Source organism: Gopherus evgoodei, chromosome 1 (genome assembly GCF_007399415.2).
Source record: "Gopherus evgoodei ecotype Sinaloan lineage chromosome 1, rGopEvg1_v1.p, whole genome shotgun sequence".
Classification (NCBI taxonomy): domain Eukaryota; kingdom Metazoa; phylum Chordata; order Testudines; family Testudinidae; genus Gopherus; species Gopherus evgoodei.
This window is the reverse complement of record NC_044322.1, coordinates 148,682,264-148,701,138: the sequence shown is the minus strand read 5'-3', so window position 1 is coordinate 148,701,138 and position 18,875 is coordinate 148,682,264. Positions and strand designations below refer to the sequence as shown.

At 39.2% G+C, this 18,875-nt stretch overlaps 1 protein-coding gene across 8 annotated transcripts in view; it reads left to right on the top strand.

Moving 5' to 3' along the window:
• Nucleotides 1-18,348, top strand: part of TAB3 (TGF-beta activated kinase 1 (MAP3K7) binding protein 3) — a 71,788-nt gene extending 53,440 nt beyond the window's left edge. For 6 of the 8 annotated variants that reach the window (XM_030575425.1, XM_030575435.1, XM_030575429.1 and 3 more), the window contains 4 exons: nt 2,555-2,715; nt 4,789-4,882; nt 7,628-7,711; nt 13,984-18,348. In XM_030575425.1, coding sequence (XP_030431285.1) covers nt 2,555-2,715; nt 4,789-4,882; nt 7,628-7,711; nt 13,984-14,132 — 488 coding nt within the window. In that variant the 3' untranslated portion in view covers nt 14,133-18,348. Of the gene's footprint in view, nt 1-2,554; nt 2,716-4,773; nt 4,883-7,627; nt 7,712-13,983 lie in introns of those variants that run through there. The other 2 variants (XM_030575418.1, XM_030575441.1) reach the window with 2 other exon arrangements.
• Nucleotides 18,349-18,875: the final 527 nt, after the last annotated feature.

Below are 18,875 nucleotides of genomic sequence, written 5' to 3'. Positions count from 1 at the left end.
AAGCAATCTGAACTCGGATGCACTGGCCAGGTAGACAGGAAAAGCCCCGCAAACTTTTGAATTTCATTTCCTGTTTGCCCAGCGTGGAGCTCTGATCAGCATGGGTGGCGATGCAGTCCCAAATCCAAAAAGAGCTCCAGCATGGACCGTACAGGAGATACCGCATCTGATCGCTGTATGGGGAGACAAATCTGTTCTATCAGAGCTCTGTTACAGAAGACGAAATGACAAAGCATTTGAAAAAATCTCCAGACTATGATAGACAGAGGCCACAGTACAATGCTGTGTGACAAGCATAATAGAAAGCCAAAGAATCAAATGGACGCTCATGGAGGGAGGGAGAAGGTACTGAGGACTCCAGCTATCCCACAGTCCCCGCAGTCTCAGAAAAGCATTTGCATTCTTGGCTGAGCTTCCAATGCCTGTAAGGTCAAACACATTGTCTGGGGTGGTTCAGGGTATATCTCGTCAATTTACCCCCCAACCCCCCGGTGAAAGAAAAGGGAAAAAAATCGTTTGACTATTTTTAGTGTCACGTATGTCTACTGCATGCTGCTGGTAGACGTGGTGCTGCGGCACTGAACTGCAGCATCCTCTCCTCTCCTCTCCCCGGTGGCAGACGGTACAGTACAAAATAACTGATAGCTGTCCTCATCATCCTGTGAGTGCTCCTGTCTGGCCTCGGTGAGGTCGGCCGGGGGCGCCTGGGTAAAAATAGGAATGACTCCCGGTCATTCCCGGCAGATGGTACAGAACGGCTGGTAACCGTCTTCATCATAGCAACTGGGGGCTGCCTCCCCCTCATTTTATTTCACTAAAAAGTCAGTGTTTCTTATTCCTGCGTTCTTTATTACTTCATCGCACAAATGGGGGACACTGCCACGGTAGCCCAGGAGGGTTGAGGGAGGAAGGAAGCAACGAGTGGGATTGTTGCAGGGGCACCCCCTAGAATGGCATGCAGCTCATCATTTCTGCAGGATCTGACACGGAGCGGCTGTGCTCTCTGGTTCTCTGATACGCTGGTTCTCTAGCACACTTGCCTCATATTCTAGGCAGGACTGACTCTATTTTTAGATAAAACATAAAGGGAGGAATGACCCGGGAAGTCATTCCCATTTTTGTCTTTGCGCCCCTGGCCATCCTCAGCGAAGGCCAGCCAGGAGCACCCATGGCAGCAGCAGACGGTACAGAACGACTGGTAACCGTCATCTCATCGCCAATTTACAATGACATGGCAGACGGTACAATAGGGATGGTAACCGTCTCTGCTACCTTGCAAAGGCAAATGAATGCTGCTGTGTAGCACTGCAGTACCACCTCTGTCAGCAGCATCCAGTACACATACAGTGACAAAAGACAAAACAGGCTCCATGGTTGCCGTGCTATGGCGTCTGCCAGGGCATTCCAGGGAAAAAGGGCTCTAAATGATTGTCTGCCGTTGCTTTCACGGAGGAAGGAATGAGTGACGACATTTACCCAGAATCACCTGCGACAACTGTTTTTGTACTATCATGCATTAGGATCTCAACCCAGAATTCCAATGGGCGGGGGAGACTGCGGGAACTATGGGATAGTTATGGGATAGCTACCCACAGTGCAACGCTCTAGAAATCGACGCTAGCCTCGGTACATGGACGCACACCGCCGAATTATTGTGCTTTGTGTGGCCGCGTGCGCTCGACTTTATACAATCTGTTTTACAAAACCGGTTTATGTAAAATCGGAATAATCCTGTAGTGTAGACATACCCTGAGACTGAACGTAACAAATTTCATCCCAAAGGCATAAGTTTTTGAGGACATTATTAACGACTGAAAGAGATTTAGAAGGAATGGTTTAAGTTTAACTATAGAATTAAAGGTCCTGAAGGTCTTTAAGCAAAGATTCTTTTAACAAATTTATGTCTATCTTCCTTTAATAAGGGATTCTCCTTGCTCGTTAGTTTTGCCTATGAGCATTGGTGAATTTATAATACTGGCTATGAAACCTGCTACCATTCCAAAGGGCAACAGCAATTTTTAAAAACTTTGTTGTATAGTCTCTAATAGAACTGCAAAAATCAATACAGGGTTGGCTCTTGACTAGTACGTGAGACCTTCTGAGAAATCAGATGACGCTATTAAACAGCAGCTGGGTGAAGTCATGTTCTGGTGCAGTCTTTCAGACTCTGATTCTTGCCTCTGGTATTTATTCTTGACAGTGCAGTAATAGTATAATTAGGTTGCTATTTCATCCTGAGAAGCTCTCTCCTTGTACAGGTGCCTTTGTATTTTTGAGTGGAGAAAGACCAAATACAAAAAAGAAGCAGTGACCATAATGGTAATATGAACTTCAAATTACTGTCTAAAACATTATTTATTTTTATTCTGGAAGAACTTACTGTCCTAAACTATAATTCAGTTGGCATGACGCATCTTTACACTGATATGTGGCTGCATGTTTATGCTCACCTATTATTTTGGAAAGGTCACTTGTGTATATTACACACAAATTAAGACTTCTGTTTTTTAATTAAGTGCTTTATATTGACTGTTTATTCTCTATACTACTCTAGCCTTGCTATTACATCAGCGAGCAAGGATGGAGAGGTTAGCAAAAGAACTGAAGCTTGAGAAAGAGGAACTTGAACGGCTGAAAACTGAAGTTAATAGCATGGAGCACAATCTTATGCAGAGGCGACTTAGAAGAGTAAGCTGTACAACCTCAATCCCAACAGTAAGAAACTTGTATTTGTAAAAATCAGTTTTTTTTAAGCTCCCTTGTTCAATTATTGTTCATGCAAGCAGCTTACAAAGTACAGTATGTAATGAGATGTTTTGGAGATTAAACACTTGGAATTGGCAAGTGATTTTTACTCTTTGCTTTGTGGCTTGTCTGCAAGATCAATTCTTCCTTTGAAATAAACAGCTATTTGATACTTTAAGAAACACATATGGGCTACACTTTCAGAAACGTTGTTGTGCAGACAGTGATGCCTATATGTGTTTGCTTTTCTGTACCCCAGCATGATGACGGCTTTCAAATATGCTGTGAGTGTCCAGGAGGAGATTAATGAGAGAGTCTAGGTTTTATACCGAAGATTTGGCATGGACAGTTTGGTTATGCATGTAGGACTGATTTTTGAAAAGGAGCTTCAGTATGCCAGGCTACTGTCACTGCTTGGAATATATCTGTACAGCTTAGACCTCCCACTTCTTAACCTCTCAGTGTGGTAGCTCTGAGAGCACTTAGGGCTTCACTTGGCTAGTCACACCCGGGTATTCTCAAGTGTGTTAAATGGGAGTTAGGCTCCTCAGTTTAGCTGTACTCATTGTTAATCCCTGCTGTTAGTAATGAGTAGTTTTTTCTGGTATAGACAGGTCCATATGCATCATGACACCTACTTTCATTAATATGTGCAAATGTCAGGAATGGATCAGTTGACCCCTTACTTCCCACTATCCATTCTATGCAGCATTGTACAGCTGAGAAATGTTGGGCTAAAAGTTTTGGTGTAACTCATATCATCTTGAGGTGTGCAAATTCCTGATTTGCAGCTGCTAATATTAACATAAACTAGAGGTCAGATGCTGCTTTCAGTGTATAAGCATAAAAATCTGGAGTAACTATTGCTCGCGGTTTTTGGAACCCAAAGCAGTAGTAACTGTATTGTTTGTTTTTTTTTAGGTGGTATTAGGAATAAATTAATGGGGGTTTATCTTATGTGTTGGATAAATGATTGATGCAAGCAAGAGTGCGTTTATTTAAAACTATTTTTATTAGATTTTAAGTTCAGATACATACATATGCTGTTGCAGAAGTCTAGAACATTTAAAAACATTTATATTTACCTGAAGTTAAGAAATGGTATTGAAGGATTAACTTTAGGGGGTCCCCTCTTTTTTTTGACTGCCAGATTCTTGCCCAAAGAAAACTTCTTTGGACTGCTCCAAAGGAAATTTTTTCACCTAATTTTTTGTAGCCAACTTTAAACAAAACACAAATTTGATAGTGACTTTCAGTGGGTCACCATAACAACCCCTAATTTTAGAAAACCTACTTGTTTTTATAAAAAAAAACATTTTTAGTTATAGCAATAAAATGTACGTATCAAAGATGTTAGAGGCACTTAAGACCAAGGATGGCTGTCCAAATAAAATTATTTAATTTATACTTATTATTTTGATAGCAAAAATGAAAACATGCAGTTATTTGGCCTTGCTTCTTAGGACCTAAGATCTTCCTAACTATGTGATGTTAGATTTTCAGCTGGCAGTGATTGAACACACAAAATTGCTGACTGCAGTACTGTCAAATTCTGGGGTACATACAAGAATGTCAAATTTTGGGGTAACAACTGCACTGATTTTTCAGGAGTTAGACCAGTTCAACTGACAACAAAATTTGGTCATTGACCTTTCAAAGATTCTCAAGGCAATATGCTTCTGGTCTAAGGGTATAGGAGTACTGTAACTGCCATCATAGGTTTTGTAACTTGATAATTTTAAAAGCCAAGCACAATTTTCTTCCTGGTAAGTACTAAAACTGTGTATACGTTTATTTATCGCCAAAATGCCTAATGAAGAACTCCATTTAAAAAATATCTTTAAACATTTCCCTTGAAATCATGTTGACATTCGCTATGGATATTTTTTTTTTTCAGCTGCACTTACCCATCATTGGCAGCCCTCCCCCCGGTAACATTATTAATAGGAACTGTTAACGTATGAGACAAATAACATTGTTATATCTACATTAGAGTTGATGCTGACTTTCCTACAATTGCTATTTTGGGTCCTTTCTTACTAGCCTGAGGAAATGACCAGATTGAGAAGCCTGAATAGACAGCTCCAGATAAATGTTGACTGTACTCTGAAAGAAGTTGACCTCCTTCAATCTAGAGGTATAGACTTGATTGTTTTTGTAAAACGTAAGTTTTAATGTGGTGTGTGTTTAAATATGAGTAGATCTTTGGCTTTTTCTTTTCCTTTTTTATCAAAACTGGGTTTTACTGATATCAAGTCATTACTTCAGAATGAAAGACACAACCTGTCTTTTTTTCTTTGTCAGTTTTAAGCTGGTTGGATAGTGTGGTTTTTGTTAATAACATTCTCAATAAAAGTGGGCCCAAATTAAATTAAGTAATTACTTATAAATAGCAATTTGAAAGGACTTTGTCAAGATAGTTGAATCTAAAAATGGGCATATCTTGATAATGGTTCCATACTCAAGTTCTTGAGTTTGATATTTGTTGCTGCTGCAAACATATTTCTTTGCTGTGACTTATTGTGACACTAAATAAAGTGTAGTAAATAAATTGCTATGTGTGCTCTTGCTGTGTCACATCTGCCACTTTCAAACTGAGAACACACTTGCCATATCTGTATTTTGAAAACATATGCATCAGCCATACAAGATAAAAAGACCATAGTGATTATAGTCTAAAAAGTCTGGTATAAATCTTGTCTCATTTCTATGTTAGGACAAGAAAGAAGAAAGTAATACCAGCTAAACAATGTATCTTAACAATATGTTCCTTTGCTTGGCAGACTATTGAAGTTAGAGGGAAAAAATGGAAAATGAGGTCTATAAGACTTAGAAGAGCTAGCACCAAGGACCCTGAAAGTGATGCAGCTCAACATGGTTTAAAACCAAGAATCCAGCAAATACAAATAATTCTAATTAAAAGATACTTTCAAAAACTCCTAAGGAAATTTGTGGTAAAAGTATTACAAAAACAGTTAAATTGTAAATCTCTGGGGCCTTCACCCTAGAAGCTCTGTCCTGAAAAAGAAATTGCATTTTCAGTTATCTATGAAGCAATCCAGCACACAGAAATAGACTTTGCTGTCCAAATAGAAGCTGCCCTATGAATACAAAGCAAAACTGGAGACATGCAGGGAAAACCTCTGATCCAGAACAAAGTTGAAATAGAACATATAGAGGGGAAAGCTTTCAGATGACTAGAACAAAACACTTGTGTCCTGAGCAAATAAACTACCTCTCAAATGTAAACACTGGTAACAATACCCCAAATGTCTTCACATCAGTCCTTAAAAGAAATAGAACATGACTCAGATATGCTTGATCCTGCAAGTTGCTGAGTAGTTTCTGGATTGGTGAGTTCCTTCTTAGGGAGCTTAAGGTGCTCAATTCATAGCAGGAGGTTTTACCCAGTACTACTGAAATTCATCCAGCCCATCTGCCAGAGATGAAATTTTGGGAAGGATATTAGGAGATCTAGTGGCAATTCTTACAGAAAATGCCATGAGATCCTGAATGTCCATGCAGAGCAAACAGAATCTTATCTCCCCCCCCCCGCCCTTTTTTAAAAAGAATTATCTAGATGTTTCAGACCTGATCCATAGGCCCTTGCCACACCAAAGGAAAAAAAAAGAGAGAGAGACTAGAAGAATATGGAATGAGAATGTCCTCTAGCAGAGGACACAACTTGCAAAACATTCAGAGCAAACTGAAAAACAGATTCCCACGGTATACAGACAACTCATTCTCTGTGGGGACTGTGATCCCATTTTATAAATGAGCATATTTAAAATTAAATTACATATTAGAACACCTACACTGAAATGGGATTGATGGGTGTCAAATTCACAATTAGGCATATACACAATCACTGCTAACCACAAAATTAAACCTGTGTGCCAGGTCCAACTGAGAATATAGAAAATGTGAAAGACCGGTGAAACTGCACAGGATACATGAAAATGAAGAACAGAAACACCATGCGATTCATACCCAGAAGGGTATGAATAGAGAGAACTGCTCAGAAATGAGTGCTAATCTTCATTTAAATCCAAACTGATTTTCATCTGCTTTTCGAACCAACAATCTAGAAGCAGCTGCTATTTATCATCCTTTCTCTCCTGCATCTGCAGCTACAGTAGGTTTGCGCTACATTCCTCTACCAATTTATTAAGAGCTTCACCTTTTGAAATGAGACAAAGCAGAAGAAGAGAGACAGTGTAACTAATCTTGAGCAAGTAAACTGAAAATTTAGGAGACCAGCTGAAAATATCAGAGGAAAAATTAAAACACTGCAGAGGAGAGATCATCTTCATACAGCACTGAAAGTTGAACTTCTAAAGAACATGGTTTTTAGAAGCATTTTGGAGCAGCTGCTATTAATTTGTTTTTTTTTAAAAGTTAATTAGAACTTTAGTATGGCACCCCTAACAAAACAGTACCATTTTTAGGCCCAATTATTTTGATTCTATTTCCATATGGTCAAGGGGATCTCAATTTAGGTGTATAGTTCCTTTAATGATTGGCATCCTTATAGGAAATAAGATCGATGGGGTGAAACATTATCTCCTTTTTCTCTTAAACATTATTTGGCTTATTTAAACCTTTATTAGTTATCACTGCTATCTGTAGAATACTGCAGCTTTTATTGATAAACTTAGTTCTGAAGAGTGGCAGAATTTCAGAGAGATGTGGTAAGTCTGCTACAATTTCTTCAGTGTAGTAGTATGCCTGCAAAGTAAATGCTGCAATGGGATAATATGATCTGAGTCAGAGAGATATGGAAGATATAATAAGCTGTAAACTTGCATCATATAAAAAGGTATTACTTGTACATATACTCTCTAATATCCTTTCTTGGTATTGTTTATATCCCTCTTACCAGGTAACTTGGATCCGAAAGCCATGAGCAACTTTTATGATAATATAGAGCCTGGTCCTGTTGTGCCACCAAAGCCATGTAAAAAAGGTGAGTCACTAAATAAAGGCCAGGAAAACCATTCATACATCTCATTGTTTAGTAGTTCTCACATTGAGAAGGAGATTTCCCATGTGTTACAGTAAGTGTTAATGCATTCTTTTTATACAATCAGTAGTAGCAGGAAACATTTTACTTGTTTTTTATAAATTTTTACAAGCTGTGCAGTTAAGACACTTAAACAGATGTATGTTGATACAGCAACAGTAACACTGACACTAAAAGCTATTTTCTATCAATGTGTTTAAAATTAATATTCTGATCATATGTTTATGCATAATTCTGCTCACCGATAGAAAGTACATATGCTTTTACAGTTGATTTTAGATTAATTTGAACTTCCAATTAACACATTTTTTAAAATAAATAATTTTGGTTAAATCCTATTTAGGTTAGGATGCCTAAGTCTTCCAGTAGTGTTAATTATTGGGATTTTTATAAACATAACTGTAGTGATAGCCATACATAAATTAAATCAGTAATACAAATTCATAATTTGAATTGGTATTTTGTTTTTTCCCATTAACATTGTCGGCTCGATGGTCACTGTTTTGACCAGAATTAGAGAGAGTTAATTTCACAGTATTAATAATATATCAGAGCGGTAGGAGTCCCACTATAACCATATGCTGTAGGCTGTTCCCCCAAAATTGAAAACTTTGCAATGGCTAACATAGCCAGTATTATTTGCTCTGTGCTGTTCACACATCATTTCTTTTGTCTTGTGGATAGTATGATTGCAGAATACTATTGTGGTTAGTAGAAGAAAGCTGATCTTGTGGTTGAGGTGCAGAATTGGGACTTGGGAGATTTAGATTCAATTAATGGCTTTGTCACAGATACCTGGTGACTACAAGTCATTTAGACCCAGATTTTCAAAGGTATTTTGGTGTTGCTATACTGAGCATTTCAATGCCTAACTGATTTAGGAGATTCTCAGTTTCAAAAGTGATTGAGACATTTAGGAGCCTAAATCTAATTCAGTGCTTATTTAACCACATAAATACAGATTTAGGAACCTAACTTTAGGCCTTTAACTTCTTTCTCTTTGAAAGATGGCTAAAACTAGGTACATTTTAGTTTGCGCACGCAGCTTCCACACTGAGGAGTTAGTGCTCAGCATGCTAGGGTGGGTGAAAAATCAAGACATTTATTTAAGAGCCTAAATAGAGATTTTGGAGCCTAAGTTTAGGCATCCACATTTGAACTGTGGCCTAGACAAACCCCAGATTGTCTTATCACTTTAAACAGGAGTAGAACAGTGGGGAAGGTAATGAGGGAGAACAAAGTAGAGAATGGGCAGGAGTCAGGATATGGCAGAGAGTTGGATAAGTTTACCACAGGTACACCTAAACTTTGGTGTTTTTACCCTGATGCCTTGCAGGAAAACAGCACAAGGCAATTATTCCACAAGGTGTAGTGTTCCAAAAGATAGTGTGTGGCAATGACATGAAATAAGAGCAATGGATATTGATCCGTGCTTGCTTTTCTATCCTCTCTTCTTTCAGGATCTATTGGCTAGAAAAGTCAAGTGCATAGAAACTGAAGCTGGAGTAAGCTACTGAAATTATAGTAATGTTAAAACTGTTCTTGTAACAGGGAAAATCTCTTAATGGACTGTAACTGTCAGGCCATTATCATCAGACAGAGTGTACAGCTTAAATCGGTAGTTAGCAGAGTGTGGTGCCCGTAAGTCAGTTCTTTGGGCAGGGGTCTGATGTGTGCAATATCTAAACTAAATTAGTTTGTGCTGTGTGGTAAAAATGGTACATTAAATAGTCTACACAATAAGTGTTAACTAGTAGTTTGCTTGTAGGACTTTGACAATGCTGTGCAATTTTAAAAACTGGTAATCAATTTGTAGTTCATTGAACTTTTCAGACTTTGATAGGCTTGGGCCGTATTTACACCTTTCTAAGTATTTATTTTACTACTGTTTTAGAAAGTGCCACCCTAAGGGTAAAAATCAGGTTAAGTAATTTGTAAGAAATTTAAAGAGATGACAGCGAAGCAGTTAACAAGTAACCTGGGGCAAAACACTAATTTTCTGAAAAATGGGTGGTGATGTCTGAGATAAAGAAAAATGAAACCTGAGAATTCTTTGTCAAGACATACATACTAGAGCAATGTGACACATACATGGTTTTAGATTTTTGCAGAAAAACTTGCAATATAAAGGTTTGATTTCTAAATATATTTGATGGGTACAGATCAATTTTATACACTTCTATCATAACCTTAGTCCCAGATTTGGACCTTAGCGTCCAAAATATGGGGGTTAGCATGAAAACCTCCAAGCTTAGTTACCAGCTTGGACCTGGTACTTGCTGCCACCACCCAAAAAATAAGAGTGTTTTGGGGCACTCTGGTCCCCTTGAAAAACCTTCCCTGGGGACCCCAAGACCCAAATCCCTTGAGTCTCACAACAAAGGGAAATAATCCTTTTTCCCTTCCCCCCTCCAGGTGCTCCTGGAGAGATACACAGACACAAGCTCTGTGAATCCAAACAGAGTGACTCCCCCTCTCTGTTCCCAGTCCTGGAACAAAAAGTACTTTCCTATTCCCCCAGAGGGAATGCAAAATCAGGCTAGCAGATCCAACGCACACAGATTTCCCCTGATTTCTTCCTCCCACCAATTCCCTGGTGAGTACAGACTCAATTTCCCTGAAGTAAAGAAAAACTCCAACAGGTCTTAAAAGAAAGCTTTATATAAAAAAGAAAGAAAAAATACAAATGGTCTCTCTGTATTAAGATGACAAATACAGGGTCAATTGCTTAAAAGAATATTGAATAAACAGCCTTATTCAAAAAGAATACAAATCAAAGCACTCCAGCACTTATATTCATGCAAATACCAAAGAAAAGAAACCATATAACTTACTATCTGATCTCTTTGTCCTTACACTTAGAAACAGAAGATTAGAAAACAGAATTACTTCTCCAAAGCTCAGAGAAACCAGGCAGCCAGAAAACAAAGACCCCAGACACAAAATTCCCTCCACCCAAAGTTGAAAAAATCCGGTTTCCTGATTGGTCCTCTGGTCAGGTGCTTCAGGTGAAAGAGACATTAACCCTTAGCTATCTGTTTATGACAACTTCATAAAAAAAAAACCCTCAACATTTATTAGCAACTGCTGACACTCAGCTACTTGATACCAGTGAGAGTTGGTCATGCCCCAGTTCAGGAGGACAGGGCATTGCTGGAATGGGAGATAAGGAATACCTTCAAAACTCTATCGCCAAACTGAGAGAAGTTTGAGATGATTGCCCAACCTTAAAAGTTTTCCCTTTCAGGGTACTGTTGAATCACTTTTATCCCTGACTTTCACAAAAGACATTTCTGAAGAGCAGACTGCTCATGCACCAAGTCCCTTGAGAATTTATTTAGGAAAATGCGGCTCTGTGGAAGTTAATATGCAGTTCCTTATATAAGTGCCGACTCCGGGGCTGGAGCTACAGGTGCTGACTTTCCAGTGTGTCAATGGTGATCACTGCTCAACTCCGGGCTCTGCCCTAGGTCCTGACTCCACTCCGCTCCTGCCCCTTCCCCATCTCCACTCCCCAAGAGTCTCCTGCACGCTGTGAAACAGCTGATTGTGGCAGACAGGAGGCATGGGCAGGGAGAGGGAGGTGCTGATTGGCGGGGCTGCCGGCAGGCGGGAGCCACTGGGATCAGGCGGCGGGGAGCTGATGTGGGGCTGCTGACATGTTACTGTGGCTCTTTGACAATGTACGTTGGCAAATTCTGGCTCCTTCTCAGGCTCAAGCTGGCCACCCCTGGAATATACCCTCCCTCAGATCTTCCAACAAACTCCTTTCTCTCATTCATTCACTCACTCTCACACACGCACTTGTTCCTCCTTAATACTGCACCTTTGAGTGTAGCACCATCCCCGTATCAGTGCTTTAAGGAACAACGTATGAACATGTTTAAGCAAAGTGTACTGTATGCGCTTGTCTGCTTGTCAGGGTGTTGCCTTCGCTCTTTATCTTGTTTAGGAACACAGATTCCTCAGTCCCTCCCCTATAACTTCATGGATGCTAGTTCCATGGAATTTATCACTGACTAAAGCAGGGGTAGGCAAACTTTTTGGACTGAGGGCCTCATCTGGGTATGGAAATTATATGGCGGGCCATGAATTCCCGGTGGGAGAGGGGGACTCTATGGGATGTAGCATGGGTGAGCTCTCTAAGGGATGTTACCCAAGTGAGGAGAGGGAGGACTCAAGGGTGTGGCACGGGAGGGAGGACCTCTACAGGGGCGGTATGGGGGTCTCTTAGGGGCCATGCCGGCAGTGGCACCAAGGTGGCTGTACCAGGCACTGCCATTGGTGGAGGTACCCTAGCTGGGACAGGTGCAGCCCCTAGGCAGTTTTTAGGCTCTCAAAGGGGGACCATAGAAGACCGGGAGGGGATTGGGTGCACTGCTGCATGTGGGGGGGATCAATATAAGGGCAGGGTTCCGATACCGGAAACAGTGCAGTGTGGCTCTGCATGCTGGAAGATGGTCCTCATCAAGGGAATTGAGAGTCGGGGACTGGGGAGTGATGGGCAGGCGGAGGGGGCAAGCGGGCCTTAATTTGCTCACCTCTGGACTAAAGGAAGGGGTAGGAAAGATATGTGGCATTTATCTTCCTTTGAGACATCCTACAGTGTCGACTTTTGGATGCAGGATAGTGCATTAGACCATTTATTGGGGGGGGTGTTTATGGTAAATCTTTTGTTATGAATTACTGACAGCCTTTATTAACAACTATGGAAAGTATCAGAGGGGCAGCCGTGTTACTCTGGATTTGTAAAAGCAGCAAGGAGTCCTGTGGCACCTTATAGACTAACAGACGTATTGGAGCATGAGCTTTCGTGGGTGAATACCCACTTTGGATGCATACCACGAAGTGGGTATTCACCCACGAAAGCTCATGCTCCGAAACGTCTGTTAGTCTGTACGTTGCCACAGGACTCTTTGCAGCTATGGAAAGAAGACTGTTGGAAAAAGTCACTAGGGTAAAATAACGAATATGTAAATTGGATGCTGTGTGAAAGTATAGGCTTTTATAAATAAATTCTAGTTGATGGTAAGAATAATCTACTTGGAAAAGGAGTCATGTCTCAAAGAAAAAATATAAATCTTTTGGAATTTTTTTAAAGTTTTTGATCAAATACACAACTAAAAATAATTATCCAGCATCTGAAATTAGTATCTCTCTTTGTAATATTATGAAACACTCGAGATGCAGGTCAGGGGTTGGGAACCTGCGGCACGCGTGCTGATTTTTAGTGGCACTCTGCTGCCAGCCGGGGTTCCGGCTACCGGCCACATTCAGCCCACTGCCGGCCTGGATGGACAGAACCCTGGGCCGGTAGCAGGCTGAGTGGGGCCGGTGGCCGGGACCCCGGCTGGTAGGGGCTGATGGACAGAACCCCAGACTGGCAGTGGGCTGAGTTGCTCAGCCCGCTGCCAGTCTGGGGTTCCATCTGCCACCCCCACTTCTAGTCTGGGGTTCTGCCAGCTGGGGTCCCAGCCGGGTCCATCCGCCAGCCTCTGTAAATGTAAAATGTATTACAGTAAATAAATGAAGACTTGGCACAGCACTGCTTAAAGGTTGCCAACCCCAATGTAGTTAGTTAAATGGGTAAAAGGACAACAGAAGGAAAAACCATCAAACTCTTTTTCCTAAATGGCAGTTTTTTAGACACTATTAGTGGCATGTTTGTACAAACCATATTCCTAATGAGAGAGGACGTTATTTCAAAGCAAAATATGTTGTTTTACATGCAGGTTTAGTATACTGATTTACTGGCAACCAGGGCAAGAGTACATTGCAATGGACCTGCATGACGTCAAGATTCCTGCCATCAGCCCAATGGAGACTAGTTTTGGGGCTGAATGCCTGGCACTTAGCATGGAGTCTTCAGATCTCCTTTCTCGTAGAAAATTCCCCTCATTTGATACATGTACAGACTCATACATTGAATAGCATTTACTTGGGCCTTGGGGTGAATTCATTCCCTGCCAACAGTCATCCGCTTTGGACTGCCTTCTAAGTAGGTAATAAATACATAATGTATGTATTTTGTACATTCTGAATTTCAAATCCTAATCCAGTTGTACAGTGCCATTTCGATGTCTATGTAAAAACAGCTGAAAACTAGTAGCTAGTGGATGAGTATCTTAACCTACTCTTGTAAATATTTGCTAAAATTGCATAGTATGCTTTCTTATGAAGGCTTTGTTTGAAAAATAACATTATTTTTTCTTTAGAGCATCGAACCAGCTCCAAACAGACTCCACAGACTCAGCCAAGAGATGAAGACTTTGAAGGGGCTCCATGGAATTGTGATAGCTGCACCTTTCTGAACCATCCAGCACTAAACCGCTGCGAGCAGTGTGAAATGCCACATTACACCTGAATCTGGAAAGGGTCTGCATTAGGTTGAAAACCAGTTCTTGAACCCACAGCTGTAGGAGAAGGAAACATGGGGAACCTTTCAGTCCATCTGCCAGGCCTTTGCCAGTCAACTATTTTCAGATTACAAGGAGGGAGGAAAAGATGTGAAACCGTTTCCACTTGTACTGCACTAAAGAATAAATTTGGGGAGTGGGGAGGGAAATATTTTCTTATCCCATTGCAGTGAGCAAAGCAGAAGGGATTCACTCTTTGAAGAATGTATGCAGGAAAGCAGATAATTGCTGCCGTTTAATCCTGTGGCTGCAGTTACTGCTTAGTGGCTCTTAATTTTTAAATATAGAATTTTTAGTAATGATGTGAAATATTACAGTTATCCCGAAAAACTGAAGCCATAGCTGACCTGCCTGGTCCCAGCTAGCTGGAAAACAAAAGCTCCCTGTGCTTCTGGATTGTAAACTATTGAAAAAGAAGACAGGAAAATGCAACTGTAAATTTTACAACAGATAAACAGAGGGGTATTTGTAATTGCTGCTTTTTTACAGGGTGATTTAAGTGTATGCAAAATTTGCTGTTCTGAGATTGTGACTTCTGGTGCGAAAATCAGGTACTTGTATGAGCCTTTATAAAAAGTAAAATCGGAGGTGATTCTACAATCCCTTTTACTTGTATAGTGCTCATCAAGCAGTGTCAACACTGGTAATTAACTAAGAACCAATTCTACCATATTACTGATGAAAAGATTGCTGCATGCTTTTATTAGGCCATTGTGTGGTAAAGCTAAAAGTAAATTATGCTTTTATAAATAACGTTCTCCTAAGACTGCTCTGTAGCAGTACAGTGAACATATGCCAAATGCCAGAACTGTTCCAAATTCTGTTTTGGAAGTTTTGAGCTCAGCCATGGTTATGTATGAGGAGTGTTTGCACCCTGTTACTTAGGCCTTTTCAGCTTCCAATTTTGTGAAGAATTCATGATGTTTACAGCACAGAAGGTACTTTGTGCCCCAATCTTGATTTAGCTGAAAAAGAATCAATATTAGCTCTTCATTAAAGGTTTATTTGCACATTGTTAATAAACCAGCCTGTATAAATAGCAGATGGCAGATGTGGAAAAGTTGCACACTGCATTTTTTTTTTATTTTGGTCAGGAAATGTTTGCAATACAGTGAAGAATACAAAATACTTACTTGCAAACTAGAAACCATACTGGTACTTTTATGCATATAATATATTGTATTATATAAAATCAGTTTTGTTTAAATGCTTCAGTTTGCTGTAATAAAGCAGTCATTATTTGTGAAATCAGAACTTCTGGATTTGGGCAGCTGAATGATGTGAAATTGTGTGACTGATTGAGGATGTTTTTAAGAAGCTGGTACAATGCATTTGAATTTTTACACTGTAACTTTTGTTTAAAATCCAACATTTTCACAGCATTTGAAAGGGGGAGGGTTTTTTGTTGCTTTTGCCTGTATTGCCTTTCTGATGATGTCTTCCCTCCATGCAGTTTAAAAAGATAGCAGCAAAAACTGCTGTCTTGTGATTCAGATCTGGAACTGCCTTTTATCTGGTCTGATATTGAAGTATGTTCCTTCACTCCTTAAATCCTAAACATAATCTAAAATCTGTTTAAGTCTGCTTGAGATCAATTGAAGTGTGCATTATTAATAAGCAAAATGAAGTCAAAGGCATCAGAGTTGAGATTTCTTTTTAAGTTGATGATGATTTTGCACTGTGAGAGAAGGAGCTCATATCTGAAAGAAGAAAAAAATTCCCGCTGTCCAGATGAAGTTAAAAATAAGAGTACATTTTTGTAATTCTGTTTGTATAAATGGACAGTGTGGCAAAACTGAAGGGACAGTGTGGAAAACAGATGAGCTGAAGCATTTTACCTAAAACATTTTTCTTCCTTGAGAGATTAGCAACACCATTACCTGCTGTCTATTCAGGTATTCAATACAATACCACTTTTGTCATAGTTCTTCAGTGATGATTCCTTTTCTTTTTGTATGATTTCAATTTTCAATCCTATTTATGTTGACTTTTTAACTGCTTTAGTTTCTGCTGGAATAGCAAAAATGATGACTAAAATGAGTCATCAGATGAGAGTAACAGTAGCATGCTTGAGAACAGTTGTGCCACTTTGTTTTAAGACAGTGTAGATGCAAGCATTTTTCTTTTTTAATCAACAGCAACTCTCATTCTGTGAGCTCTAATAATCCTAAATGCATGGTTTCTGGTGGGATGAAGATATTCTAGGCTTAGTCATAGCTTTCACTAGTTAGCAGAAGACAAAAAAGAGGCAACTTTTGAGGAGATGCTTATTGGGAGGGTGAGAGAGAGTGCCATCAAATGGGCAAGTTGATTTTAAGAGCAAAGCTGATTTTTATTTGAGCTTTTTTTCAGTTCTTATTTGTTGGTTGTACAAAAAGTATTGAAAATTTTTTCTGTTGTACTCATTTACTTGTAAATGTCCATGCACAAACAGTAGCAGTAAAAGAACTATTTATGGTACTTGAATCTTCAGTTTGTTAGAACATAAGTTGTATTTGAATAATAGATCATTCATTTTACTTTCTGGAAGCAGGCAACACTCTTTCACACTCCAACTGAAATGTAGGCTATGCCAAAAAAGGTTTCTTTGTGTAATATTTATTTAATGCACACAAAACCCTAATGTCAGCTGGCATATAAAATGCACTGTATTGTATAAAATTTTGAGTGTGTTTGTGTGTGGATGGCAGGAAGCTGATGCTATTGTGGTGGTAATGCACTACTTATTTTTAATAACAAGCTTTCCCTCAACTGTGCTATTAGACTAGTATGGTTCAGTTGGTAACTTACTTGGACTTTAGGTATTCAAAAGGATTTCACTATTCATCTAAATTAACTTTTATAAAAACTTATTTTATATTTATCATCTATTAGTATCAATTATCCCTTCCTACTACCATAGTTCTTTAAAAGTTTTAGTCAGAGTGTGACTTGTGAACAGTATTTCAGGGTATAGCAAACCAAAACAAATCCTAAACTTGGCTATGCTTTGAATTTGATGTAATTATCAACCTTGCTTGTTTGGGAGGGCGTAGGGCAGATGGGGGCTAAGAAGAAAATAATTTGTAAAATATAGTCTAAGATCAGATTGAGTTGTGCATTTGTGTGTCTGTGGTACATGTGTTTTCCTGTAAGATGGGAGGTGTGATGAGAAGGTGTAATAATTTTTAAAGAGCTGGTCTCAGTCTTAGTACTTTCTAATCATGTGCTACTAAATCATGTTTTCTTAAAAAATATATTGCTTTCTTTCAGTTACTGTATCTGTCCCAGTTATACTCTCATTTCAGTTTTTCCATGGCAATACATGTGGACAATAAGAATGATTGTAAAATCCCTTGAAACTGAATTCAGAAATATTTAAGAGCTGAAATTGGGACAAAACAAAAAGGGGGGGGGAGATAAACAGTGTGAGAATATCAAATAAATTAAAAATGAAATTGTCATCTTGATCCTTTTTAATATTCACTGGGTATACCCAGGAATGTGAAAATGGCTTTCATAGTTCAAGGTGGACAGTTGGACTCATAGATACTTAACTGCTTCTCTGAGACTGTAAAATTTACGTGCTTTGATACTACTGTGACTCTCCACCCCATAAAGAGAAAACACGCACGCAAACAATGCATTTTGTAGTCAATATCGCTTCTGTGTTCTGCACCTATTTTATATCCTTTCCAAATGTTAACAAATTATTTAAAGTTGGCCATGATTGAAACTTGCTGTATGTTTTCGTTTGGGGCATTCTCATTGCTTGTCTATAAATATTAATACAAATAGATTTTTCTTGACTTGTTTGAATAGTAAGAGGTCATTGGAGTTAATGCAATATTATAATTTTGGATTTTCAAGACCTGAAAGAATTTTTTAAAACTCTGTTCTTGAAATTTATTTATTTATGGCGGCACCGATGTATCTAATCCATATTTCCTGCTGTGTGAAACCCTGTTAAATTTTTTCATTAAAACAACAAGACAAGATCTTGTTAAATTCTGTAAATATGATGTCTTCAGTTTTTAGATGTATATGCTGTGAATGAGATTATTACCAAGAGATGAAATTGTAGAAAAGCATTAAGAGGCGATGCATGCATGGTATCTCCAGAGTGCATACTCGTAAAGTTGCAGATTTCTGCAAAAAATAAATTAATAAATTAAGAAAACATCACTTCCTGCATTTGTTCTCGTATGTAGTAGAAGACATTTCCAAATTTTCTTGCTTTGACAACTAAACATGTTTCTGTTAAAGTGTAGCATTCTCCATAAAGCCATAGCTATATCACACTTTTGTTTGTGTCCTTGTAAATCAATATATTTCCCCCTGAACAACTGCTCTGTTGGACTTGGTCCCCAAACTTGCAAGTGGATCTACAGGGGCAGACCTTAGAGGTTTGTGGTGTCCCACTAAAGTCAAAGGTGCTTTGTGCAGATCAGATTGCAGGATTGGGATGGTGCACAAATCATGTTTACAAAGTGTTTTGGTCTTTCTCCCTCTCAGCAGTAAGCCAGAGAACATTCTGATTCCAGAAGATGCTGCTGTTAATGGCAGTTGAACATTTATTCTAGATTTCCACCCCACACCTCCCCAAAAGACTTGAGAAGAAGGTTCTTCTATTGAATGAATGGTGTAGAATTTTTTTCATTTTTTCCTAAGAATGACTCACGTGTGACTGTTGAATCACTGCAAAGGTAGTT